General features: G+C 47.0%; 1 protein-coding gene across 1 annotated transcript in view; it reads right to left on the bottom strand.

The window, feature by feature from the left end:
* Positions 1–293: 293 nt before the first annotated feature.
* Endod1 (endonuclease domain containing 1) overlaps positions 294–26,841 on the bottom strand; it is a 33,064-nt gene continuing 6,516 nt past the window's right edge. Inside the window, exon 2 of the mRNA XM_028862048.2 lies at positions 294–4,112. Within this exon, the coding sequence (XP_028717881.1) occupies positions 2,910–4,112 (1,203 nt within the window). The 3' untranslated portion in view covers positions 294–2,909. The remainder of the gene's footprint in view (positions 4,113–26,841) is intronic.

Here is a 26,841-nt window from a genome sequence, read left to right as displayed (position 1 = left end):
TGGTTGGTGAGCTCCAGGTTCAGGGAGAGACCCTGACTCAATAAAACAAGGCGGAAGAGCAAGAGGAAGGCACCTGGCCTCAACCTCTGGCCTCCGCACACACAGATACAGAGAAAGAGAAGAAAACGAGCATGGTGTGTAACTCAGTAGTAGGGCACTCTCCTAGCATTTGGCTTGGTTTACTCTCCAGCCTCCCAGAGGAAAAGGAAGAAAGGGAAGAGGAAGTAATCCCAGAGAGCCCCAAACCTCATACCAAGCACTCAGATGCCCCTCCATAAACCTTAAAGAACCACTGAGTTGTCAACGACTTTATTGAGCATCTACAAGGTACATAGCATTGTACATAGCTTGATACGGCCAAACCCTCTGGAACATCGTCCTTCATTCCCCACAGGTTTTCTTCCTGTGCTAGAGAGGGCAGGGCAGATACCCTCGGTGCGGTGCTTGTTAGGACACATCACAGCATGGATTGCACCACCTCTTCTTCCCACCATACTGGAAACTCCTAGGGATGGAGCTTTTTCCATCTCTGCAACCTTGATGCCCGAATACATGTTTGCTAGATAGATGGATGAATGAAGACCACGGATGCTTCAGTTGGTTCCTTCCAATCCCCAGTTTGCCTTAGGCAGAAAAGGCACAAAAAGGCAGAGGGTGTATCCAAGAACATGGCTGACACAGACTAGAAAAACAGCTCCATGAAAGACAGAATTGGCCAGCATCTCCAAGAGCCTGAGAATGGAGTGAAGCCACAGCAAAATCTCCAAGCTGATGACAGGGCTCAGCTGCCTAAACTCCCATCTCAGAGCCCCAAGTAGCCTGCTGGCAATGGACCAGCAGCCCTGAGACCTGGTAGGACTTCAAAGCCACATGCAGCTGGTTCCAGTGACTCAGAGACCCTGCCAACAAGAAACTCCAGAGTGAAGGGTCTCAGCCTCTAACCTGAAGGATATATTTTTGTCTTATTCTCCTTTCCCATTTAAAAAAAAAAAGCCACACAAAGATAATCAGACATCTTAATACAGGAAGGGGGCATTTCCAAGTGGTTCCCTAAAAGGGGTTCAGGTGCCATGGGTGCCCTACTAGGGCCTCTAAGAATGCAAATATTCAATGAGAGGGAAAGAGAGCCACATGAGATGCAGTCTCTCATGGATACCTGGCATTTCATTAACCATGTCAAATCCAGTTGATGATACAGAGGCTGGAGTATTTGATAGGTGATAAAATCCTAATTACACTCAGGGAGGCACACGCGGTGTGATGGAGTGTCTTAGCTCATAGCAACCTGCTTCCAGCTAGCCCCACAAACAAAATCAAACCTACAGCCTCCTTGTGCCTCTGGAACCTAAACAAATGGGGATTGGCCAGACTGCTTCTCTGGCAACTTCTGAGAGTCCCTCTTTTGACCCATCAGTACCAACACAAGCCCTTACACTCCCATTTACACAGAGAAACCCTGACAAATATGACTCATAGTAATGAGTCTTGATAAAAGTTGTGCATCTACCCAAGTGAGGTCTGCAGTCCAGACTCCAGATCATAGCCAAATGGAAGTTTGCAGGCTGCTACTCTTCTCGGGTGCAGTTCAAATCATCTTCTGCAAAACTTAATTCTTGCTAAATTCGGGCTCTCATATGCCAGCTCTGGGGACAGCTGATGTACTGTTCCCTCTTTGATTTCTTTCTAGACTCCTAGTCTTTACAACTAACTTCCCGCCAACCGGGATGTCCCCAAGTTAAGTCCACACGTGGCCCTTTTCTCCTTCACAATAACTCTTTGGAACACTCAGAAAAAATACTAGACAATCCATTCCCACTGTGGGAATGTTTGGTTCCCACAAAGCAAGTTTGGTTCCCTTTGTTATCTATTTAGTGCAAGATTTAAAATTACAAGTGATTGATCAAAATCAGGAATAAGCTCTCAAATTTAACTTGCATTAATGAAAGACATATTTTAGCCTCAAATATACTATAAAAATAATGTTCTAAGAGATGATTCTTAAATATGTACATACATCTATTTCTGCCCGAGATGGCTAGAATATTTTCCATTTTGTCTATTACCTAGATAGTTATAACAATCATTTCAGGAGAGAAGTCAGAGTGCTTTATGGTATCAAGTACTCACTTGATGCATTAGATGTCACAAAATATGAAGCTTCATATTAGATTAACATGCAAATCTTTTGTGTTTAACATTGTCAATCAGAGATTTAATATAAGTCATCAAAGCTCCCTAGGAATGTCCTTGGACACACAGCACCTACTTACTGTTGTCTCCTTCCCACTCCCTTTATACCTGGAGGGACCTGACTCTCCCTAATCATAATTCGGCTTTGGGAGAAATGTAACTCAAACAAGTCCTTGATACCAGGCAGATGTTGTGGCAGATGCTGCCTCTGTAGGGAGGGATTTCAACAGAGCAGTCACCAGCACATCCCCAGGGTTGGTTGGGTCGGAGAGGAAGAGAAAGAAATGCTAAGAGACTGGACAACAATATTCAGATCTTTTGCCTTAAATCTCTCAGATTAACGGGAGGCACAAGATTCTTTCTCCATTTCTCATGACCTTTAACCTCTCCTTCCCTATTTTTACCTTTCATAACAAGCCAGGGTTGGTCCAGGTGTTTCACTAGGAGTCAGAGCACAGTGCTGAAGTCAACGCACCCATGGAAGCTTGCATGTATAACTGTAGGTGCACAGTGGACCCTGACTCCGAACCTACCCTGAACATTTCTCTTAGATCAGGTCTAAATTGTGCCAAACTCCTTTGCAGAAAAAGACAACCCACCCCAGGCAACATGACACAAGAGCTGACAGAGGACAGACCCCGCTGTGAAAACAGAACAGTCTAGCTCTCTATTGAAAATAATGAAATCCACCACAAAGGACCCTACTAGGTTTCTGAGTTCTACAACTCCCCAGAATTGTCAAAAGGACCCTTGTAGCCAATCCGCTTAAAGACACTGAAAACAACCTGCAACAGGCCACCCATGGTGCCAAAAGCAGTGTCAAAGAGCAGAGAGAGCGCGCCACCCAGGCCCACAGCAATGTCCTTGCACACAATGGGGATGGCCCCCACGGTGTACACTGGGAAGGTGGCTACGTCCACCAGGACTCGGAGAGGGATGCTCAGAGCTCGACACACAGCCTTCACCAGACAGCAGAGGATCCGGAGAAAGGCCCTGATGACTTTGCCCACGACCTTGAGCACTTTCCAGGGAATGCCCACCAACTCTTGTCCGATGGTTACAAGGTATGAGATGGTGGCTGCGCCCAGACGGTATAGGCAACTCTCGATGCCATTTATCACATGCTTGGCAACAAACCAAAGGAGATGGACTACATTCCTTAAGACTGCTATCACGATGTAATAAATTAACCGGAAAAGTTTGATGAATGGGGTCAAAAGGAAACCAAGGACTTTGCCCAGAAAGCTGCCTCCTCCTTCTGGTGCTTCTGGGGACAGCGGGACAGACTGCTGGCTTTGGGTGCTGGCAAGGGGGCTCATGCTCTCTTGAGACTGTAGAGACCGCTCCTCATCTTGGACTTGGTTGACCACTTCCAGAATCTTCTTCATCTTCTCAGTGTCTTGCTCTGTCTCTCCACAGTTGTCCCGGAAGAGCTGAGGCTTATGAGGAAGCAGCTTCTCAAGGTCTCTCACCAGCACATCTTCTATGACGTCACCACCCTGCGTGTGCTTGGTGAAGCCCATGGCCCAGCCTCCTCCAGGAACGTCACAGCAGGCTGCCAGCCAGACAAATTCTGGGACAGTCACTTTGCCCTTAACTCTGTGGTCTGAGGGGACAGCGCCTGTGAGGATATACAGGTCTTTGCCATCTCCACAGTGTGGAATCAAGGCTCGGTCCATAAGGCTGTTGAGATTCATATGCCATCGTTTCCGGAAAGACTGGGTCATTGGAACTGAATTTGTGAGTGGGAATGTGGGTGCCTGGAGGTCACCACTAAGGAGGATTGGGTACAGCTGTCCGATTTCATAGTTAGAGTCAAGGTAGTCTGCATTCAAGGCTTGCTTGCTTCCCAGATTATTCACGGAAGTGACAGCGTCAGCCTCTTCAATCACCTCCTCAAGGTTGCTGTCAGGGTCATCAATCTGAAAGAAGAAGGCAGTGCTGAGATGAATCCCTGTTCACAGTACCTGAATCACTTACCAAAGCTCCAGGGAAATACTACCCATCAGGATGATTCTTCTCAATGTATGTATGACTATGCATGCAAGTACATGTGGGGAGGTACGCACATACATTCACATGCATGTGATGTCAGAGGACAATCTTGAGTGCCACTCTTCCAAAGTCACCTGCCTTTAAAAACAAACTATTAACTTATGAAGAATTAGGTTTCATTACAGCACTTTTTCTAACAAAAGTTGGTTTTGTTGTTCCTCTTCCAAGCCTTGGTTTTGTTTGTTGTTGGTTTGGGTTTTAAAAACTTAAACAAAAAAAAATGATTATTTGTTATGTGTTTTGTGAGGGGGTATATGCAGGTGTTTGCAGATGTACACAAAGGCCAAAAAGAGGCATCAGATCTCCCGTCAGAGCTCCTAGAGCTGAATTTACAAGGAGCTAAAAGCTGCCCATTTTATGGGTGCTAGGAAGAGAGGCTGGGTTCTCTGGAAGAGCAGCCAGTGCTCTGACCACTGGGCAACCCTCCAGCCAATCTTGTTTTTTAAGACAACACTTCTCATTAACCTGAAGTTCACTGATCAAGCTAGGCTGACTGGCCATCGAGCCTCAGGAATTTGTCTTTCTCCATCTTGCTTGCTCTGGGACTACAAGCCCAAGCCGCCACACCTGGCCTCTTTAATGTGGGTTTGGGGGTCAAATTCATGTCCTCAAGCTCATTCGGAACTCACTGTATCAGCTTGCCATCTCTTCAGGACTGACTTTCCTTTTCTTTTTTCAGTGGCTGAGATTAAACCCAAACAACCAAGCATGGGTCCTTCCAACGCTTATCCCGTGGTATTCTTTTTTTACTTTCTTCCACTTTTAGATTAACTGATCTTTAAATTAATCTCTCCATTATGCTTACAAGCCAACCAATATATGTGTAGGGAAAAGGGGCTGACTAAAGAAACCCACCCTGACCCTGGAACCCAGAACTAGGGAAAGATGGCTCAGATCAGGGTAGAAAGAAACACAGTTTGGCTCAGTCAGATCAGAGCCATCTCTGCCCCTGGCCAACTGACTTGTAAAAACAACCAAGCACAGAGCAAGACGTAGAATCCTGGGCCCCAGGTCAACCCCTGGTTGACTCCACCCACAAGACATCCTATGTAAACCACCCTGCCTGGTCAGTTACAAAAAGGCTGTTCTCTCCACCCTGGCAGAGGCAGCTACTCTCCTGGACTACTCCTTCCCAAATAAATTGCTTTCTCAAAAGAGTTTTGGGTGTGAAGATCTTCATTCACTAGCATGGAGAAGATCCGTGCTGAGACTCCCTCAGTGGACAGAGCAAGAGAGAGCTGAAAAAGTAACACTTTTCTCCGGAGCCTGAGGAGATGGCTACATTTCCTGAGGGGTTTCCCCTTTTGCAGAGTGAAGCAAAAGAAGCAACATCTTAGGCTGGAGAAGTAGAGCTCTGCTAGGAAGCCCCTTAAGTGGGGGCTGAGCAAAGCTCCGCTGTAGTGGCTCTCCAGGAGAGGAGCATGATTGCTATCTTCTGCAGGGAGACCATCCCCCATCACACCAGGTATACCCTGACTTTTCCAAACAGTCAGGATACCCTTCCCTGCTGAAGCAGTTCCAGGCCTGACTTTCCCAAGAAGTCAGAAAAAATTTTCCTTCCATGGTTGGGCTGCTTCTTTGCAGTTCCAGCTGTCAGAGCTGTGCTAAACAGCTCCGGGTTTTACAGGACACCTTCAGGGCAGAGCTGTTGTTCTGAGCAGCTCAAGGTGTCCGGAATACCTGGCCCTCCAGGGCTGAATTGTCTCCTTACAGCTTCAGCTATCAGAGCTGTCCTAAGCAGTTCAAGGAGTTTCCTGACTCCCCAGGTAGTCAGGACACCTTTCCCCAGAGTTGTTGCAACAAATTTACTTACATTGTTGGTGCCAAAACCTGGGACCAAACCCACAGAGTTGCAACCAATTTACTTACGTGCTATATATCAATTATAATCTATAGCTGTATCTTTTCTTCTTCTTATACAAGATGCTTTTATAGTTCAACAGTATAATCTATACACACATAGATGTATACATACACATATAGATAGATGATTGATAGATAGATAGATGATAGTCACTTTGCTAATCCAAAGGACAAAAAGAACAGAGTTAAGCACTATGTTTTTCTTTCCCAAAGTAGACTGTAAATTCCTTGAGGAATTACTGTGGTTTTGATGGAGGACCCAGCCCAAGGCCTTGAGGACTTTCTGCTCACCTTTAGGCCCAGTGAAGATCATAGTGACAGTGTTTATAACAACAGGGGCTTGAACAAAAGTTTAAAATGTGAAGTAAATGATAATATATTCCTCAAACATCTCAAAGCCTTTAAAAATCACCTGCAATTCTGAGGAGTTTGTGATGTGGAAGCATGTGCTGCGAGATTGGAAGCAAAAGGCAAGATATAGTATTAAATGACTTAGTGGTTAGCACTGGCTGCTGTTGCAAAAACTTAGTTCCTAGCACCCACACATAGGCTCACATACATCTGTAACTCCAGTTCTAGGATATCTGATGCCTTCTTCTGGTCTCTGAGTGCACCAGGCATACATGCAGACAAACACTCATACACACAAAATAAAAATAAATAAATCTTTAAAAAATCATAATTTTGCATAAAAGCTCAAAACTACCCACTCTAAAATGCATTCAAAACATTTTAGAACTAAGCATGTGTAATCATCACTGGTTACTTGATTCCTGGAGAATTGAAAGTTCTATTTTTTGGTTCCTGTACCACCCCTACCCACAAATCAAAACAAATCTTTCTCTGCTAACTGACACCCTAATATTGGAGCTAACTCCCTACACCACTCTCAAATATCTAGTAGGTCATGGGGTTTAATTATCTTCCCATCTAGGTCAAGTTGATCTTGTGTGTTTGCCTGGCTCTGCTGTGGCCTTCCACAGTGTGGGCCTTCAGACAAGTGATGCTGAGGATCCAGCAGGTGTGTCTGCTGGAGCCTCCTGCAAGTCTCTGCAGGCTGGCTCTACCATGTCACTCCATCCTCCCCTAGCCTAAGAAGCAATGCATCTAGATGCTCCCCCACCCACCCCATCCCTGGGAGGAAGAAGATAAGGAGCTCATTCATTTTGCAAGGCCTTTGTCTCTACTTTCTTAAAGCTGAAAGATACACCCCAGGAAACAGTAGCTTCGATGCTGAATCAGGAGATCAAGACACAGCAGAGGCAGGATCTCTGGGGCCAGGTGTAAGGCCACATGCTTTAAGATGCCTTCTTCATTCACTAGGGTATCTTGTCTGCACTGAAGCTGGTGCAGTATCTTTAGCTTTAAGGGAAGTCTGTGGATGGCTTCTGGTCGCCCTGTTGGCAGAGCACAGACAGCATGCTGAAGAGTCTTCAATGCAAGGGCCACACGGGGACAGACTGCAGCCCAGGGCATGGCCAGAGAAGCAAGGTTCTTAGATGATGAAGGGGAAGAGGCTAAAGAGGGAAGAGGAGGAGGAAGAACAAAGAGAGGCACAGGACATAAACATCCTGGTACTGGGGAAGAACCGGGACTGGACCGATTCAAGCTGGCCCCCCAGCTGCCACAGTCACAGGGCTTCCACAGAGGACACTGAGTGGGGTGCCTCTGCTTCTGCTCTGACCACACAGGGCTCACTGCTCCCCACAACTCCAGGATCTTTGCACAGCCTGTTATTTTAACTCTTCTTGGGTTTCCATGTGCTTTATCCTTCCAATGAGCCCATCATTTCAGAGGAAACACAAGGCTTTATCTACGAAGGATACAAGATCTTAGAAAGGGGTCCAGATCCCAAAAAGCTGTACAGCTTTTCTAGGGCACCTTGGTTATTTGGGGTCCCTTTCCTGTTTCACCCCACTGTGTGGCTCAGGACTTCAGGGGACAGACTGACATTGTGATTTTGATCAGAAGGTTTGCTGTGTTTGTTTGTCTGCCTTTTCTGCCCACACTTCCCAGGGACATGGAGAACAGACCCTGATGGTGACATGGAGGTGGCTGGGAAGGCCAGGACCCAGTCCCACACTGGGATCCAGGACTCCTCTGCCCTGGCCTTCCCTAGGTAAAGAGTCAACTACATGTTCTGGCTCTTCAGACAGTAGAGAGCACCTCTCCCTCCTCTGCTTTCTTCAGAACCCTTGTCCATCACTTCTGCACTCTCACGGACTCCATACTGTGGCATATGGCTTGATGGACAACAGATAGGATCCAGTGTTTTACACAGAAGCAGAGAGCACAGCCACTCTGCCCAAACACTGACTGAAGTATGACTTGAACTGTCAATTAGACATTTTAAATACAGAACTTTGTAAAGGACTGTGAATATTGTTTACAGACGGAAAAACTAAGACACATCAGTGGCAGACTAGGGTATGAATTAAGTCAGCCCTTTCATTCACTAACGCTATTCTGAACTGGTAAGCCACACCATCTCCTGGAATCTATTCTTAATAGACACAGCTGCATCCATTTCTCCATCAGAGAGAAGGGAAAAAAGCCACACTACCCATAGTCCCCTTTTCTGTGTGTCATGGAATATGTGAAACATTTTCAGACAGCAAAGAGAGGCAAACACCTGAGCCTGCAGTGCTGCGAAGCCTGAATGAAGAGAGGAGGCAAAGGACACCTGCACCAGAGGGTCTTCACACCTGAGGGTCTTCACACCTGAGGGTCTTCACACCTGAGGGTCTTCACACCTGAGGGTCTTCACACCTGAGGGTCTTCATACATGAGGGTCTTCACACCAGAGGGTCTTCACACCTGAGAGTCTTCACACCTGAGGGTCTTCACACCTGAGGGTCTTCTTCACACCTGAGGGTCTTCACACCAGAGGGTCTTCACACCAGAGGGTCTTCACACCTGCGGGTCTTCACACCAGAGGGTCTTCACACCAGAGGGTCTTCACACCAGAGGGTCTTCACACCTGAGGGTCTTCACACCAGAGGGCTTCACACCAGAGGGCTTCACACCAGAGGGTCTTCACACCTGAGGGTCTTCACACCAGAGGGTCTTCACACCAGAGGGTCTTCACACCTGAGGGTCTTCACACCAGAGGGTCTTCACACCAGAGGGTCTTCACACCTGAGGGTCTTCACACCAGAGGGTCTTCACACCTGAGGGGCTTCATACCTGAGGGTCTTCACACCTCTTCCTTCGTTTGTCCAGGCAAGCAAGTGCAAACGTTTGTCAGCACAGACAGGGAACAACTGGTGAGGGCTGTGTCAGCACTCCATCTGTCTGCTCCCTACTGATCCGTGCAGCAGCAGAGGTGGCACTGAACACCAAGAATCCATGTAAAGCAAACTTTCTGAACTAAGATTGCAAAATCACGGCTGACAGTCTCTTCCACTCCTGCACCACAGTGATGTTAAACAGTAAAGGATCCTGAGTTGCCAGGGTAACTGAGATAAACCTCACAGGATCTCCCCTTCCTGAGAAACCTGTTTCCAGTGGACAGAGCCTCACATTTCCCCCAGTAATGCTGGATTTGATGGAAGAATAGAAGGATGGAGACTCAAGAAAAGTTGAAACGACAGACTCCTCAAAGATCTAGGAATTGTGGTATACCCTGGAGCTGCTGGAGCAAGAGATGGTTCCAAGAAGACCTAGAATCGTTTTGTACTCTGTGAGTTTGTGACTCACGACATCCCAAGTGTATGGGACCCTGTGGGCCACACTTGACCTGTCCCACCAAGGTTTGGCACATACTTCATGTCACGGCTGGCTTCTTCTGATTCCTAGTGCCTGCCCTTCATGACAGCTTGCAGACGGATCATTCATGGCCTCCCCAGCCACCTGCTCATCATTAACCTCTAACTGAGGTCCACCTGTTATCTAATGTGGTTTTAATGTGAAATGCCCCCCACCAGCTCACGTGTTTGAACACTTGACTCCTAGCTGGCACTGCCACTTGGGAAGGTTATGGAACCTTAGGATGTAGAGACTCAACAGAGGAAGTGGGTGGTGGGTGGGCCATGAGATTTTACAGTCAGCCTCTTTCCTGTCCTATCTCTTCATCCTGACTGGCCCAGATACTATGAGCAAATTCTCACACCACAGGTGAGACACTCATGTGCCTCACTTTCCCCAACACACGAACTGTACCTTAAACTAGAACTAAAATAAATCTTTCTTACCCTCATCTGCCCTTCTCCAGCTGCTCTATATTCAAATCAGTGTGGATGCTACTAGCCAAAATTAAAACAAAAAAGGAAAAATTAGAGAAATCTCCCAAGGCTTATCTAATTCAGTATTAAACTATTGAGGAAAAAAATGGCCAAGATCTTTTTCAAACATGTGGAGATCTTCATGAAGATTCTAGACACCTGGCCGGAGCCCGTCCTTCCTTCCTATCGGCCTCTTTTCCACATTTTACATCTGCCCCTCTCCATCTGGTGCAGAGCGAACTTCCAATCCAATGGCTCTCTTTCAGTTAAATCTAGCCTAGAGTTTTCATTTCATTTCACTTTTTTTCCTAGAATTTGTCTCAAGCCTGCCCCTCCCACACACAATACTTCTTTATCTCTCTTTGACACACTTGCTTTAAAGGCCCCACAAGACGTTCTGCTTCCTTTGGGTGTTTTGGTTTGTTTATTTACTTATTTATTTTGATGTGTATGCTGGGGGGTGGAATTTAGGTCCTCAAGCCTACAGGCCAAGCAGCTGACACCAGGCCATTCCCGCAGGCCCTATTTCGTTTGTTTCTGCTAACTGGCTTTGAGGCGATGGGTCTACCTAAATGCTTTGCAGCATCTGCGGACGAGTAGGTCTAAGGGCCCAGTGGGTTTGGTGCTGAGCAGTGAAATCAACACTTGTTGCCTTTGCCTGGACCCTGCAGACTTCAGTGACTCTGGACTGGACTTTGGGATGATTTCCTCAGTTCAGGGTTTCTCACGAAGAACAAAGATGCTACTGAGAAGGAAGGGGGCTAGCTCCAGGCTTCTCCCACAGGGGCCTGCTCCTCCCTAGATCTCCTCTCCCACAGGGACATGCTCCTCTCTAGGTCTCCTCTCCTTCAGGGGCCTGCTCCTCCCTAGGTCTCCTCTCCCACAGGGACCTGCTCCTCCCTAGGTCTCCTCTCCCACAGGGGCCTGCTCCTTTCCACATCTCCTCTCCTTCAGGGGCCTGCTCCTCTCTAGGTCTCCTCTCCCGGGGGCCTGCTCCTCCCTAGGTCTCCTCTCCCGGGGGCCTGCTCTTCCCTCCTGGGCGATCCTCTCACAGCCTGGCCCGAACACAGTCAGTCTTCCCGGGCTTACCAGGACTGCACACAGTCAGTCTTCCCAGGCTTACCAGGACTGCAGCCCTTTCTCAGCTCCCAGCTGCTCCCAGAGCCATGTGCTGCCTCCACGTCACAAACACGGAGGTGGCCTTTCTCTCTGTCCCCAGGCGTGTTAAAGCCCGTTCCAATGGTGCCCTTGGCTTCTTATGCATCCCTTTCACCACTTTTTACATATTTTTGACACCTAAGAACTTCTTTTTTTTTTTTTTGCTCAAATATGAACCTAAATGTTTAAAAATGACACATTTTACCCAATGTTTATATGCGGTCACACTGGGAGAATTCCTCGTGTGCTCAGGTCTGAAAGGCTTCTCTGACAAAGGCCTCTGTCTCTCCCTATTTTGCTGGACTTTCATCATCCCCAAATGTATCTGAGCCTGGTGTGGTGGCGCACACCTTTGATCCTAGCACTCAGAGGCAGAGGCAGACAGATCTCTGTGAGTTCAAAGCCAGTCTGGACTATAAAATGAGTTCCAGGATGGCCAGGGCTACATAGAGAGACCCTGTCTTACAAAGGAGTGTGAGGCATCTGCTTTGCTTGAGTCTCCCCTCAGACTGGCTCCTGGAGTCGTCTGGCCCGCGTATGTTTCAGTGCCTGCACCGAAGGTGCCAGCAGCTGCACAGGCCGAAACCCTCCACTTCGAATTTGCTGTCTGTTGCTCTACAAACACTGTGGCCTAAAGGCTTATTTCATCTGACACCCTACGTCTCAGGCTGTGCTGAGGGAAGTCAGGGCCTGAGGCAGAAACTAGGGAGGAGGCCGCTTGCCAGTTCCAGCTCTGCATTGCTCAGTATTCTTATACAGCCCAGGGATGGTGCCGCCCTGTGGGCTGGGCCCTGCTGGACCAACTGATAACCAAGACAACCTCCCACAGACCTTCCTAGGCCAACCTATCTAGGCAGTTCATGGATGATGGAGGCTAAGGAGGACACTGTCACCAACGGAGCAGTATGGGAACCCCCGGATCTTTCCCAAACCACACTGGGCAGTATTTGAAACACATGATTCTGTTTTTATACTATTCTTCTGCATGATTTATTACTCAAAATTAAAATTGGTAAAGACTGATTCAAACATTCTTAATACATTCTCTGCTCCGTTGCCGCATAAGGGTCAGGAGCACTTTCCACACACTACAGACAGTTTAATGATCTGCTTATTGCAAACGCAGCAAATTAACGACAACACAGATCCCCAGAGACAAAGCCATGCCAGTGACATAAGGAGCAATTTCAGATTAGGTCTAGTCTCCAGGTTACACCCACCCCGACACACCCCAGGTTTACTCTGGCTCCCCAGGGGCATCTCTGTAGGGAGAGAACACACAGAACCTCAGGCCACTCTGCCTCCCAACTGACCTTATCCCTCTGGACTGATGATGTAATTTGATGTGGTGCCTGTATTTAATGGAATGTTTTTCCCTAAGATCAACATGTTAAATAGGGTTTAGAAGAAGTTGTCTCCAGTTTACTGGTCTCCTGCCTCATAACCTTACAATAAATTCCTTTTCAAATTTAGTAACGAGAGAAAAGAATGGTTCTCTCAACAAGCTTGTGTTTCCTTAACCGATAGTAAGAGCTATTTAAACCCATGGCATATCTTTTTTGTTTCAGAATTAAGTATTATGATTTTGTGATGATAGCCATGTTAGAAAAACAAAGGGTAGATAATAAGGGATTATGAGAAGAGTGACATCTATCTGTTAAACAACACTTATTAGGGCTACATTGTGTGTGAGCCACTGTAGAAGGGATATTGAGACTGGGAATAATAACAGTAGCCAATGACTTACTGACCTTAAGAGTGTTCTAGGCTATTCTAAGAGTTTTACATGTAGCAAATCAATAAGTCCCTTGTCTAGACTCACAGCGATATGTTATTATTTCAATACTTTTGATTGAAAGATCTGAGGTTTTGGTGAGAGAGTTGACTGTCCTAGATCACACAGTTGGTATATGCTGGATCAGGGTGTGACCTTGGGAAGTCCTGCCCCAGAGCCAAAGTTCCCACTCTACTTTCTAAGCCTCTAAACAGCCCTCCAGCAAGGAGGTCAGATCTATTTAAGGAGAGGAGATGCAGATGCTTGCAATGTTAAGAGAGTCCAGAAAAAACAGAACAGCACAGTCTGCAACCGTCGCTAGATATGAGAGAGACAGGAAAAGAGCAATCGAGAAGGAAAGGCATGGATGCAGGAAGTTCTTTTCTTTAGCAGAAACAAAATATAACATAAGACTCAAGGGACACACAAGATGACTACAGATCAGTGAAACCAAAGGCCAATAAAGGCTTAGTGCTATTTCCTTACAGAGAGTTTGGGCAGAAACAGCAGCCTGGGAACTGAATTCTGAGGAGGAAAATTAGAAGGAGGAGATGGGAATCAAAAGGATCTGAGGAACATGAATGCTGCCATTCCCTCCTCAGCACCCTGAGGTAGGCACGGTGATCGCTGGGAAAACTGAAACCCCGAGAAAGTGGCAAGTACAAAGTCATTCAACCGGAATGTGGACATGCCAAGGACCAAGTCCAGCTTACCCAGTTCCAATGCTCCCAACGCATGCCAGGAGCGGCTCCAAGCCTCTCAGGCAAGGAGGGGAATTCTGAGAGCCACAGTGCAACCTCTATGAAGACAGGAGGGGCGAGGTTCACTTGGGAGGCAGAGACAGCGCTGTAAGGAGAATCTGTCACCTAGTGTCATGTCCAAAGCAAAGGAGGGGAGCTTCGGCCTGAGTGTGAAGCACACTGAGAAGTGAGAGGATGGGGACAAAGGGAACAATGATTGAGATCAGTCGTGAGGGCTCAGGAATGAGGTCAGTGGATGGAAAATACAGAATACGGGTGGGAGGGGCTACGGGCCCTGGCTTCAGTCTGGGGAGTCTGTAAGTAAAGGTAGCAAGGATGTCAACAAATTGTAGGACCAGGGTTTCCTGAAGGGGCAGGCAAAGGTGGACTTCTGCCCCAGGACAAGGGGGATTGGGAGGTTAGAGCCACTTGGGTCTCATCTTCGGGCTGGTCCAGAACAGCCAGAGAACAATGACAAGGAACATTGAGTATCTATAGCCCACATGCTAAGGATCAGCAGGCTGCAAACTCCATGCAAACCTCTAAGGCTAGAGTCAGGCAGAGTTAGCACAAGGAGTTGGTCCCTGAGGGGTAAGGGAAGGAGGAGCTGCCCAGTGATAGGGTGAGCCTTAGGAGCACACGGCCGGCCGAGCTCTCCAGCCAGCTCCTCTCCAGTTTTCCTCTCCTGCTCATCCTACTGACAGGCCCAGGCTGCCTTTGCACCGCTCGGAGAAGCAGCAGGGCCCAGGTATCCCAGTCAGGCCTTCCCAAACCAGGCAAGGAACTGTCCCAAGAGACAAAGAACCCAGAGCCATCCTTCAAGTAAGAAAGGGTGACAGGCTGTCCCCAGATGAACAGGAGGCTGTGCAGAGGGCCAGGACTGCTAGAAGACTGAATGGGTTACTAGGATCAGCTTCAAAGAGCATGGGCAGTATATACACATGCATATGTACACATTCACACTGCGCACGCACGCACGGACACATACATATGTGCACACTCCTATGCCCCATACACACAGGTACATGCACATACATGTACACCGGGGTGTTTGAAAGCCAAGAAGACAGTCAGAGGGGAGCTGAGAGTTGGCTCCTGGGCACTGGGCCTGGCATTTTTATAGACTAGTGGTTTGAGCTACTCTAACTTTTGTCTGTCTGCATTATAATGAAGAGTCTGTCTGTCCGGCAGGTTCAGGGTGGTGGACGATCACATGGTACTGAGAGAACACAAGGAAAGAAGAACAAAGAGGGAGGTATCACAGGGAGGTGCCAGCCCAGAAAAAGCGCTCCTGGGAGGAGGGAGGTCTGGGGCTGATGTGGCTGGTTCCTAGGGGATGTGGGGGTCAGCATCGCCACCACAGCACCCAGGACAGAGCGCAGGGAGAACTCAGGTCTTCCGCCTGGCAGGTCATTGCCCAGGGAAGAAAGGCCGCACCGGTCTCAGGTGGAAGAGGTGAGCATGGCCTGCTGGTGATGGGCAGCTGGCGCACGTGAAGGCAGAGACCAGGTGCAGGCAATACGAGGCTGGGCAGTGTTAGCATTCATTTACTGTGGATAAAAAGAAGCTGTGTCTGGCTATGAGCAAAATAAAAACAAAAACAAACAAACAAAAAACCAACTTCCTGGAAAGAGTTTCTGTGTCTGCATCGACTGGTGGAATTTCTGTTCTGTGGAATGACTGAAATTTGTTTTAGGATCAGAGGCCAATTACTTTATCTTGGGCTAGTGTTAGCCTTCCTTGTCCCACTCTGTCTCAGAACTACCATCTCATGATAATAAATAAAAACCTCTTAGAAGCTCTTTTAATAGCAGAACACTAGGCTCCACCAATCAAAGAGCTAAAATGCAGTCAGATAGCATCTCGGCTCCGTAGAAAGCTTCCTGCATCTCTATGTACCTGCTGGTGGACCCAGCAATTACTGTAAACTTGCCTTGATTTATGACTTTTTTTATTCTGTGGAACTATAAAAACCCCATGAGACTCCTTCCGCGTCGGAACATGGAATTTTGAGTAACCTAAATCTGTGTTCTCAGGCCATGGTCACTCAAAATGGCTCTAGAATAAACGATCTCTAATTCCCTTTAAGATGAGAACTGTGAGCCGGACATGGTGGCATACACCTTTAGTCCCAGCAGAGGCAGGCAGACCTCTGAGTTCAAAGCCAGCCAGGTCTACACAGAGAGTTCCAGGACAGTCAGAGCTATATAGAGTTACCCTGTCACACTTGTCCCTGAACGGAAAGTGTGTTTGCCCATCAGTCTGTCCTGCTGAACGGAAGGGTCAAGGCTGTGCCTGCCTACCTGACTGCTCCACACTTGGCACAACAGCCTGTCCATAGGATACATCCAGGAATAATCGCAGTTTGCCAAGGATGCTGGAGGGAGAACAGACTGACTTTCCTTTCTGCTACCTCACAGACTTCCACAAGGAAAAAGTAGTGATGAAGAAGAGTCATCAAAGGGGTTATTACACTTGGCAACGGCTGCCTTGGCCAGGGTGGAGTTTCCTTCCCCCGGAGAATTTTAAGCCACAACTAGATAAGCACTCACAGGGATGAGTCAGGCAGTTGGGAGATGACCCAGTGGGCGAGCATCAGTTTAACTGCAGACAGAGCCTTCCTATGGATTTGTTTTTGTTTTTGTTTTGTTTTTTTTCTTTGATTTTCTTTGATTTTTCGAGACAAGGTTTCTCTGTGTAGCTTTGCGCCTTTCCTGGATCTCACTCCGTAGACCAGGCTGGCCTCAAACTCACAAAGATCCACTTGCCTCTGCCTCCCAAGTGCTGGGATTAAAGGCATGTGCTACCACGGCCCAGCTTGTTTTATTTTTTAACAAGACGTAAATAATAGAACAGGCTGAATGGTGTGTGTTCTGAACTTGCTTCTGCAGAGTGAGGATCACACACACACACACACACACACACTGCCCATCACCACTGGGGTGGGAGAAGTCACTCTTTACCAGGAAGCGCAAGAACCTTGAGCTAGACTATCAATCAGATGATCTTATCAGAGCTGTTCAGAGCAGAAAGGCCCTGTGATCACACACTGAAATTGTGTCCTTCCAAACCTCTCACCACGGACAACAAAAACAACAAAGGAGATCCAGGGAGCCACGACAGCAGCTTTAGGACACTGGAGGAGGGACACACAGGAAGCCTTCCAGCTCTCGGAAAAAAGAAAATACTGACCCACCCATAAATAAGCCTAACTCCCTACTAGGCATCGGCAACTCCTTATCCCCTTGAGTACAGAAGCAGCTGCAGAGGAATTTGAAGGATGCTAATGTTCTTTCTTCTGCTTTTTTTAGACCCAGAAATGGAGAGGTCTCCATTTCCTGCGCTGAGTGGTGGCTGTCTGGCACGAGGAGGGCCTGCTGGCCTTCCTCCTGGTGAATCACCTTCCTCTGGGCTCCCAGGCCACACACACACCTTCCTGCTCTGGCTTCCAACACCCAGCCAGCTGGGCACACCCATGGGTACGGGCTGCATGACCCACAGGGGTGCACAGACCACCTTCTCATCAACTGACTCAGAACTGGGTGGAGGAAAGCAGCCCCTTCCACTTCAGACATTTTCTTGAAAAAGAAATCAAAGTAAAAGGAGAAAATAAAATAGAACACACCAACCCCAAGTTGGCAGTAAGTGTTGAAACGGAAGCCCCAAGGGGCAGCCATTTCTCTGGGGACTGCTCTGGCTGCCCCTGCCCTCACTGAGGTCCCCATTCAATCTCCTGGGAACCTACGAGCTGATTCTTCTCAGGCCTTTCCAGCCTGCAGAACCCTGTCAGGTTACAAACCCAGCTGTCTTGAGTTTCCCTCCCCAGGAGAGTCTCTTCCAGAGTGACTGCTTTTGACATTCACATGTGGTACTAAATTCAGAGTGTCGGCGAAAGTGAGCAGTCCCCATTTCTAACTTTTCCACCTTCTGACTTCAGACACTGAAATCTTAGGGCTGACTGTACATCAAAACACCAGAGGCTTAAAAAAACATCCTCAAGCACTATCCAAGCCTGCTAAATAGGATGATGATGGATGATGAGCGGAGCCCTCATTAGGATGCTTTTAAAGCTGTCTAGGTGATGCTCGAATTTCCACACTGGGCAGCTCTAAGGCAAGTCTTCATCAAACGTACATGTATTGTCTACAGCCTCTACAGCCACCACAGGAAACCAGGGATGTCTCCTTAAGTCGTTAGTTCCCAAAATTCAGTTTATATTCCAAACGCATCAGTCCGTGTTCAAATGCAGATTCCTGTGTTCAATCCATGGAACCCACTGTGGAGGAAGAGAACTGAGACCCCAAAGTTCCTCTGACCACCACATGCATGTTGTGACATGCACACCGTGACAGGTACACACCCATGCCCACCAAATATGCATACAAACACACATAAATATTTTTAATTGGGGGGGGGGGCCGCGATACATAGGAGGGTGCAAACAAGACTTTAAGGATTACAATCATCTGATTTCCAGAAGTTTCCTGGCCCTGGTTCCTTTGAGAGTTGAGAAGTTTGTCTCCTTCCCTGTGTCTGTGAATCTTCTAGTGTGTTCTCATGTCACACACACACACACACACACACACACACACACACACACACACACACACACACACACGGTTAAAAGCAGAGAAATCTACAACTCTCCCAATCGGAGAGGCTAAATACCGGCGATTCTGTTATTGTGAGAACCCAGTGTAGCCCAGCCCAGAATGGATAAAGGACAGGGGCCTTGCAGACAATGTAAACTTCCAGATATCAGGATCAAAACTGGGAAAAGTGCCGAGACAAGCTATTTTAGTCCTCTAAGCTGGGATATCAGCGGGGCATCTCAGAGGACAGCAGCAAGAAGCCTGGTCACTAAGCTGTGTGGACATGGAACTGCACCTGAAGGAGGCTGCTGTCACCTCCGTCATGAGTCACTCACATCTGAAAACTGGAAAAGTTCACATGGAAGGCATCTCCGTATAAGATTACTACTATAATGCAGAGCCAAAGCCAACAAGATCTTGCCTAACACATATGAAGCTCTGGCTTCCTCCCCAGCATTGAAATAAGGGGAAAGACACTGGATGGAAACGGACATGAGGAAGAAACACGGACGTCTACCTTCTGGGCTGAGCGACTTTGAGCACTGGTGACTCTGAGAATCCAAAGGACAATGATTCTCTTTGCAGAAGCATGGGGAAGGTAAAGACGGCAGGGCTATTTCATCTGTGAGTTACATATTATGTGTCCCAAAAGACAGGCTAGAGCAGACTGCATTCGAAGCCCTCGGCTCTTCTATTTCTAAGTTAGGACACTTAGTAATTGTTCCTACTTATCTACAAACCACCCACTGAAAGGGTCCAGACACTCTCTTCCTTGGGTGTGCGACTGTCTGGCAGACGTGTTTGCTGAGGCATCATAGGACCTTGGTTACTAAAATAAAGAGTATGAAGTGGTGCATTCATCTTTAGGTGTGACAGAAATTTCTGGACTGTTATATACACATATCTACACATACACAATCTATGAAGGTCGGTTATTTTGAGAAATGGGATCCACTTTTTTTTTTTTTCCCCGAGACAAGGTTTCTCTGTGTAGCTTTGCGCCTTTCCTGGAACTCACTTTGGAGATCAGCTGGCCTCGAACTCACAGAGATCCGCCTGGCTCTGCCTCCCAAGTGCTGGGATTAAAGGCATGTGCCACCACCACCTGGCTGGGATCCACTTTTTATATACTTTGAGAATCTCAAAATAAAATTTGATCATGAGCATATATTGAAAAAAATCTAAATAGTATAAATAACAACCACAGTAGCCACCATAGCAAAAGGCTTCGCTGAAATCGTTCTCAGATCCACCTACGGCTTCTGAGCCATACAGGAATTAGGAAGGCACAGCTTTCAAGCACCACTAGAACTACTCAGTCCACACGTGCGAGGTGCTCAGCGCTTGCTGACATTTGTTATTCACAAATATACAGAGTGCTGGCATCGTGCTAGACCAGGGACTGGAAACGTACATCCCATAAGCCAATCCTAGCCTACACGCTTTCATAAATAGAGTTTTCCTATATCACTTGTTAAAATAAAACTTTTTATTTTGTTAAAATAAAAATAATTGAATAACTGCAGTAGAGACATCTGACCCCCACCACCTAAGCTCTTTCTCATTTGGCCTATCACAGAAAAAGGCTGCTACCCCCAGGGTTAGGCAAGATCCAATGAGGAGCAACCGCAGGCCTGGCTGACTCAACGGGACTTGGAGTTGAGTCATATGCTTCTTAGTCACAGAAATAGCTGTGTGGTTGTAACATGCTGGCAAAGATAGTGTGAGGGTGACTTTATTTTTGATGTAGTAGTTTGAATGGGAACGGTCCCCATAAGCGTATACGTTTGAACGTTTGTGCCCGGGTTGGTGGAACTGTTCAGGAAGGAATTAGGAGTTGTGGTCTTGTTGGAGGAAGTGTGTCACTTGGGGCTTTGAAGTTTCAAAATACTCATACCATTCCCAGTGTGCTCTCTCTCTTTCTGTCTCCTGCATGTAGATCAAGATGTGAGCTCTCAGCTGCTGCTCCAGCCCCCTTTCATCATGCCTTCGATCTACTATCATAGACTCTAGCCTTCTGGAACCATAAGCCAAATTAAAATCTTTCTTTTACAAGCTGCCCTGGTCATGATGTTTTATCACAGCAATAGAAACCCTAACTAAGACATATGGGCAATTGGTCTAGTTGGGAATATTTCAGGAAGCCAAAAGATTGCACAAAGCACAAAGATTGCAGTGTGTGCCAACGCCATTGATGGGACAGATGACAGACACTGAAACAATAATCAGAATGAAGCCCCAGCCTCCAACATGAAGTGTGCCAAGGTGTGTGAGCCCAGATGAGCTGGGAGGAGAGCAGTGACAGGGAAAAACTGTTGGCTGTGATAAGGAGCCATGTGTTTATCAAAGAAAAAGGAGGTGAATGTTCTGAGAATTTCTCTAGCTTCAGGGTATTGCAGAAGGGCCACAGTGGGGTCAGGAAGGATGGGCTGACCTTATAACCATCAGCTGAGCTGTAGCTTTCAAAGGCTAGGAGCATGAACTTCGGAACTGAGATGGCAACGTTCACAGAGTGAAGTTGGTGCAGCTCAGGGGCAGAAAGGAAAGCCACTGGCCACCTCAAACTGTATGTCCGACGCTAGGAGGTTTCCATGACAACAGATACAACACAGACACAGATAACTACCTCAAACGATGGGAGGGAAACAGAACAACAGAGCCACGTGGCCACGCTTCAAACTGTATGTCCGACGCTAGGAGGTTTTTCCAATGAAACAGGCATGACTACAGACAGAGGATACCACAAAAGGATGGGCACAAAACAGGTCGTTGGCTCATAAACTCAGCTCCCTTTCCCCGTGCTTTCACTTGCCTGACACAATGGCGGACGGATGCTCATTCAAGAACACACACGAGGGCTGCAATGGTTAACTTTAACTGACAATCTAGAATCACCTCGGAAGAAGAGTATCAATGGGGAAATGTCTACATTGGGCTGAACTGTGGATGTCTGTGGAACATTGTCTTAATTCAGCTAATTAATGTGGGAAGACCCAGACCATTGTGGGTGGCATCATTCCCCAGGCAGGGGGATCTGCACATATAAAAGTGGAGACATAGAGCTGAACACATGCAACCAACCAAGCAAGCATAAATGTATTATTTTCTCCCTGCTCTTGGTCATGGATGTGTTATGACTAGCTAGCTGAAATTTCTGCCTTGATTTCTACACAATGATGAACTGTGACTTGGAATTGTAAGCTGAAATTAACTTATTTCTTCCCTAAATTGCTTTTTATCAGAGCAACAGAAATGAAACAGACAGAGGCCATTTCCTTAGAGGGTCCTGTTCAGCCATGCATACTGGTCCACTTAATCAGCAATTGCATTTGGATCTATTTCTTTCCTTTATTATGAATGTTAAGATACTGTCACACAGAGTTCCTGGAGTCCCCATTGCCCTCTCAAAAATGCAACCCTTGACATGCCACCTGTTAAAAGCATGCATTTGACATCTTCGTCATAAAACCCCAGATTAGGGCACAAAGTCAGAGTATTTACTGACTGCAGTGGTACGTTTCTCCGGTCTGCCCAGCCCCCTTGGTCCCACAGCTGCTTATAAAATAATCAATGAGAGGCTTAATATTATTTACAAACTGTATGGCCTATGGCAGGCTTCTTGCTAGCTAGCTCTTTCATCTTAAATTAACCCATTCCTATTAATCTATGTTTTGCCACATGACCGTGGCGTTACCAGTCTGCTGGCGTTTTGCTGCTCCTTGGGCAGCAGCTACGCGTCTCTCCCTCCTCTCCTTTCTTCTCTCCGTATCTCTGTTTGGGTTTCCTGCCTGCCTCTAAGCTGCCTTGCCACAGGCCGAAACAGCTTTATTTATCAGCCAATGGGAGCAACACATATTCACAATATACAAAAAGACATCCCAGACCAGAAGCCCTTTCTGACTAAACTAAGTTAAAACTCAGCCCCCCAAATAACAGAGACAAGGGAAATGATTACCAAAAGCCCAGCGACTCCTCAATCCTTGCTTGATCTTAGTTGATAATGGATAGCAAAAGGACTAATCACTAACTTTGGTTTGCACTGGAAATATCCCCACAGGCTCATATTCTGAACCTTTTCCCCCAACAGATAACTGTATTTTTGAAGGCTCTGGACATTTAGGAGGTGGGCCTTGCTGGTAGAAGCAACCCACTAGGGGCTGGCTCTGCACCTAGCCCAGCCACTCTGGTCCCTGACGACATGAATACACACCCTTAGCCCAATGCTCCAACCTCAGCGCTAGAGTCCTCCACTGGGCCTTTCCCACGAATGTGAGCTGAAATCTCCCGAAACCATGAATCAAACAAACTTCCCCTGAAGTCTTTTGTTGGGTATGTGTTTACGGCAGTTGCCTATGCTACTACTCAATGGGAACCGGAAGCCTGCTTTGCTAGGAAGCTGACTCAGCACCTAAAGGCATCTGCTGGATGACTGGAAATGGACTAAACGTTGGCACCTGCCTTCATACTGTGTCTGCCCCCTTTGCTGTCTTAGCCTCTGAGTCATGGAGACATGCTGACAACCTGAAACTGTTTTGTCTGAGACTACAGGCATGGTTAACTTGGCCCATCGCCCCTTGGCAGGTGAGTGTCTCCTCTCCTCTTTCTTGTAGTTTCTCCCTACCTAAGCTCTCAGCCTTATCATAAAGCCCAGACCAAACCATGGGACCAAGGCTTTACCAAAAAGGATGACGTCACAGCAGCAAGATTCTCAGTTCCTAGATGAAGTCATAAACCATGAGCCCACCAAGCACAAAAGCCAGGATGTTTATGCAGAAGAAGGAAACATCACTGAAAGCCGGGCCTTGACTGAGGAACAGTCACTAAGCTTCAGTCTTCCCCACCTCATCACATAAAAACCAGCCACCCCCTCTGTTAAGTAGAGCAGCCTAGTGGTGCCTTTGGCCACAACCAGCTCCCTTCGTCTCTCAAGGTGAACTGCCCATTAGAGCTTCACCTGTCTTACATGTATCTGTGGCTCGATCTCCTTTCTGTTCCTTCCATACTGTGAGATAGCTATGTCCTGCATTGCCTCTTCTAGTCCCTGAGGTGGGCTCACTCCATTACTGACTTCGTAAATTTTAGGATGTGCAAGGCTCCTGTGGTTTTACTTCCCTGAAAAGCTAGGCTTCCTGCAGGGATGGGGAGACAGCAGTCTCCATTGAAGGTGTCTCACATTTGGAATGTTCAGAACTAAATCTCAAACACACAACACACACACACACATGCACACACACACATCCACATGAAGTGGGGGAGAGAGAAAGAGAGAGTATTTTATTGAGATACAGCTAACATATCAAGAAGCAAACATATGTAATGTGTACAATTTTGAGACGTTTTGGTGCATGTGAACACCCTGGTGCCAACATGCAAAAGTGGCAGGCGTTTCTAACACCTTCCAAGGTTTCTCTGTGTCGGTGTCTTTTTGCTGGAATGCATGCGTGTGCATGCATGTGTGTGGAGTAAGAGAGCTTCACATGAGATCTACACTTTTTTGATGGTTAATGTTAATTATAAACTTGACAAATTATAGAATTTCTTGGGCGATGTGCTCTGAAAATTGTCTGTGGAAGATTATCTTGATTATGTTAAGACAGGAAGACACACCCACTATGAGTGGTCCCACTCCCTAGGCAGGGAGTCTCAGTCTGTGTAAGAGTGGAGAAGGCAAGCGGGACACTCGCTGGCACATGCGCCTTCATTCACTTCTCTCTGTTCTTTACTGGGTGTGATGTGATCAGCTGCTTCAAGCTCTTGACGCCTCGACTTCCCTGTAATGACAGGTTGTGACCCGGAACTATAAACCAAATAAGCTCTTTGTCACTTATGGCTTTTGGCAAACTGTTTTACTACAGCAGCAGACATGAAAGACTGTAAGAACTCTTTCGGCGTGATGAACATCATATCATCACCAAATGTAAGTGCACACTGTGCACACTTCTAGGAGATATCCACCCAGCCACTAACCAGTACTCGTAAAAGGGCAGCTCCATGCCCCCACCTCTAGTAGCCACCATAGTGTTCTTGTCCTTCCAGCCAATACCAGCTTTTGATATGCTCCCAAACTGGCTCTCCCAGGACTGTCCTCTCATTCACAGGAATTCTACTGCCTCATCCACAACTCCACCCATCCTCTTACCCCAAAGATCCCTAGTCCTTTCTTCAAAACACATTGAGAACCACACAGTCATGACCCAAGTCCTCCAAACACTGACCAAGCCGACACTGTCTCTTGCTGGATGACTCTCCTAACTAGTCTCCATTTCTGCTGTTGAGCCCACAAGTCTGTTCTCACGAGCACCAAAACCGTTCTATTAAATGTGAATTGGATCACGGTGTCAGCCTCTGCTCTGAGCCCTGCATGAAGACTTCGCATTTCACACTAAGGAAAAATCCATTCTTCCCCAAAGCCCACCAGAACCCGAGTGACCCTGGCTCCCTCCCCACCTCTAACACTCATTTCCTGCCATGCCATGCTAGCTCTTGTTTCTTCCTCATACAAAGGCCACACATACCAGAGGGCCTTTGCACTTACAACTCCTTTTGCCTGGAATGTTCTCGCCCTAGATATCTTCTCAAATGGCTCCCTCCCTGCCTTCAGGTTTGTTCCCATGCTCAACGACACTGTTGTAAGAAAACACTTCCAAACCACACCCTTTCTTGAGATCTTACCTTAATTTCTTTTTCTCCTCCGAACTTAAAATTATTGGCATGCAATGTTTTTTTCATTTATTCATTTTACTTGTCATTTGTATCCTCTGTCAGATATCAAGCCCTAAGACAGCAGGTATGTCTATCTGGTTCATTAATCTAATATCAGCAATGAAATACAGCAGATGCTCAAGGATTACCTATTGACTCAATGAATTCTGGAGTAAAGAGTCCTAGGCTTGGTGAAAGCTCTGTATGTCTCTAACAGAAGAGCAATCACAGCTCAGGGCAATCTGAAATTAAAGTAAGTTAACTAAACATGATATTTGATTTATATTTTTAAATAATGCCTTCAGAATGACCCCCTTGGGGTGAGCTACACTTCTGTCCAGTACAGAGTCGATAAAAACACGACAGGAATGCTGAGTGGCCTTCCACACATGGTTCAGTGCAAAAATCAGTTTCTGCTTCCCCTTCCTCCTTCCCTTTTTGTTTAGTTCTTCAGACAGGGTCTCATGTAGCCCAGGCTGTTCATAAGCTCACTATGTAGCTCAGGATGACCTCATACAAGGCTGATGCTCTTGCCTCCACCCCTGACAGCAAGTACCACCTGCCCGGCCCTTTCTTTCCTTTCTTTGAACAAACACACAGAATCAGGAGGATGACTGCTCTGACCCATGCCAAGTTTCATGGAATAAAAAGGAACAGCACAGTAGAAAGGAACAGCGTCTCGAATGCGGGAAATCCCAGCTTCCCTTGATTGTGGTACTTCTTACAGAGAGAGAAGCACAGCTCCCCAGAAGTCTCTCCAGAAGACTGTACTGCCTCAGTTTCACCTTTAGCGTTGGCAGTTTAATAGGGAGGAGCTAGAAGTCCAGAGATTAAAATGTTTATGGCTCAAGGAAAGCTCTATCCAATCACCAGGAGCCAAGAGCTAAGCCACCAGCAATGTGAAGCTGCGATTTTGAGAGCCATGTGTTTGTGGCAAAGCCGTAAGCCAACCAAAGAACTGGTTCAATTCCAGAAAACAGCAGATCCAGTCAGACAGCCTGGACTCTGGAGAAACTTCTAATATTTTTAATTGAAAACTTTTTTCATACAATATATTCTGATCACACTTTTCCCTTCCCAAACTCCTCCCAGACCTTTCTCACCTTCCCACCTACTCAACTCCACACTTTCTTTCTCTCTCTTAAAAAAAAAAATTATGGGTGGAGGGGGCACGTGTCATGGGGCATGTGTGGGGGTCAGAAGCCAAGTCTGTGGAGTTTCTCCTTCTACCATGTGGGTTCCAAGGACCAAGCTCAGGTCCTCAGGCTTGGCAGCAAGTGCCCTTCCCCGATAAGCTGTCTTGTCGGTCCAAGTGGACACTCATCTACAAAGTGGCTCGAGAGAGAAGAAATGCAGCAGGGGTTTGGTTGCTCAGCACCGGAGAGGGGGCAGGCAGCCTGGGATCTACTGTCTGACAGTTGAGTGACCTTGGATAAGTTCATTAGCCACTTTGAACTGAGTGTCTTACACTAGAAAGCATGGGTTACCGGACCTAGAGTTATTACATGATTTTTTTTTTAAGTTCTATGGTGAAGACCTTGGCC

The sequence above is a fragment of the Peromyscus leucopus genome, chromosome 7 (assembly GCF_004664715.2).
Source record: "Peromyscus leucopus breed LL Stock chromosome 7, UCI_PerLeu_2.1, whole genome shotgun sequence".
Taxonomy (NCBI): domain Eukaryota; kingdom Metazoa; phylum Chordata; class Mammalia; order Rodentia; family Cricetidae; genus Peromyscus; species Peromyscus leucopus.
Note: the sequence above shows the minus strand (reverse complement) of the source record. Positions and strands in the feature narration are given on the sequence as shown.